Below are 368 nucleotides of genomic sequence, written 5' to 3'. Positions count from 1 at the left end.
CCTGCCAAAGGCGACGACAGGCAGGTAAGGGGTGATGAGCAAACTTTCCACTGTGGAGAGATACCAGAGTGTGAGACACTGCCCCCCAACACCCCCTGTCTGCCAACACCTCCCACCTTCCCAAGCCACTCACCATCATCTGGCTCAGGGAAAAATGAGGTAACTTCAGGTTCCGACTCCTGAATCCCTTTCCTTTTGTACATTCGGAGCTGCAGCCGCTGTAGGATTCTCTGTTCCCGGATCCGCTGGATGTCCCACCTGGAAAACAGGATGGCAGGGGAAGTGAGGAGCCATGGCAGCACCAGATCTTCCCTGGGGGCTGCACCAACTGCCAGTGGTGTGGGAGCATCCCTTCTCCAGCAGCATTC

The 368-nt window shown here is 56.8% G+C and overlaps 1 protein-coding gene across 1 annotated transcript in view; it reads right to left on the bottom strand.

Moving 5' to 3' along the window:
• Window positions 1-3: 3 nt before the first annotated feature.
• MSL1 (male-specific lethal 1 homolog (Drosophila)) overlaps window positions 4-368 on the bottom strand; it is a gene marked incomplete at its 3' end in the record, with an annotated part of 2,756 nt that continues 2,391 nt past the window's right edge. Inside the window, 2 exon segments of the mRNA XM_009082564.1 lie at window positions 4-50; window positions 134-258. Coding sequence (XP_009080812.1) covers window positions 4-50; window positions 134-258 — 172 coding nt within the window.

The sequence above is a fragment of the Acanthisitta chloris genome, unplaced genomic scaffold, assembly GCF_000695815.1.
Source record: "Acanthisitta chloris isolate BGI_N310 unplaced genomic scaffold, ASM69581v1 scaffold19539, whole genome shotgun sequence".
NCBI classification, from domain to species: Eukaryota; Metazoa; Chordata; class Aves; order Passeriformes; family Acanthisittidae; genus Acanthisitta; species Acanthisitta chloris.
This window is presented reverse-complemented; position numbering and strand designations above follow the sequence as displayed.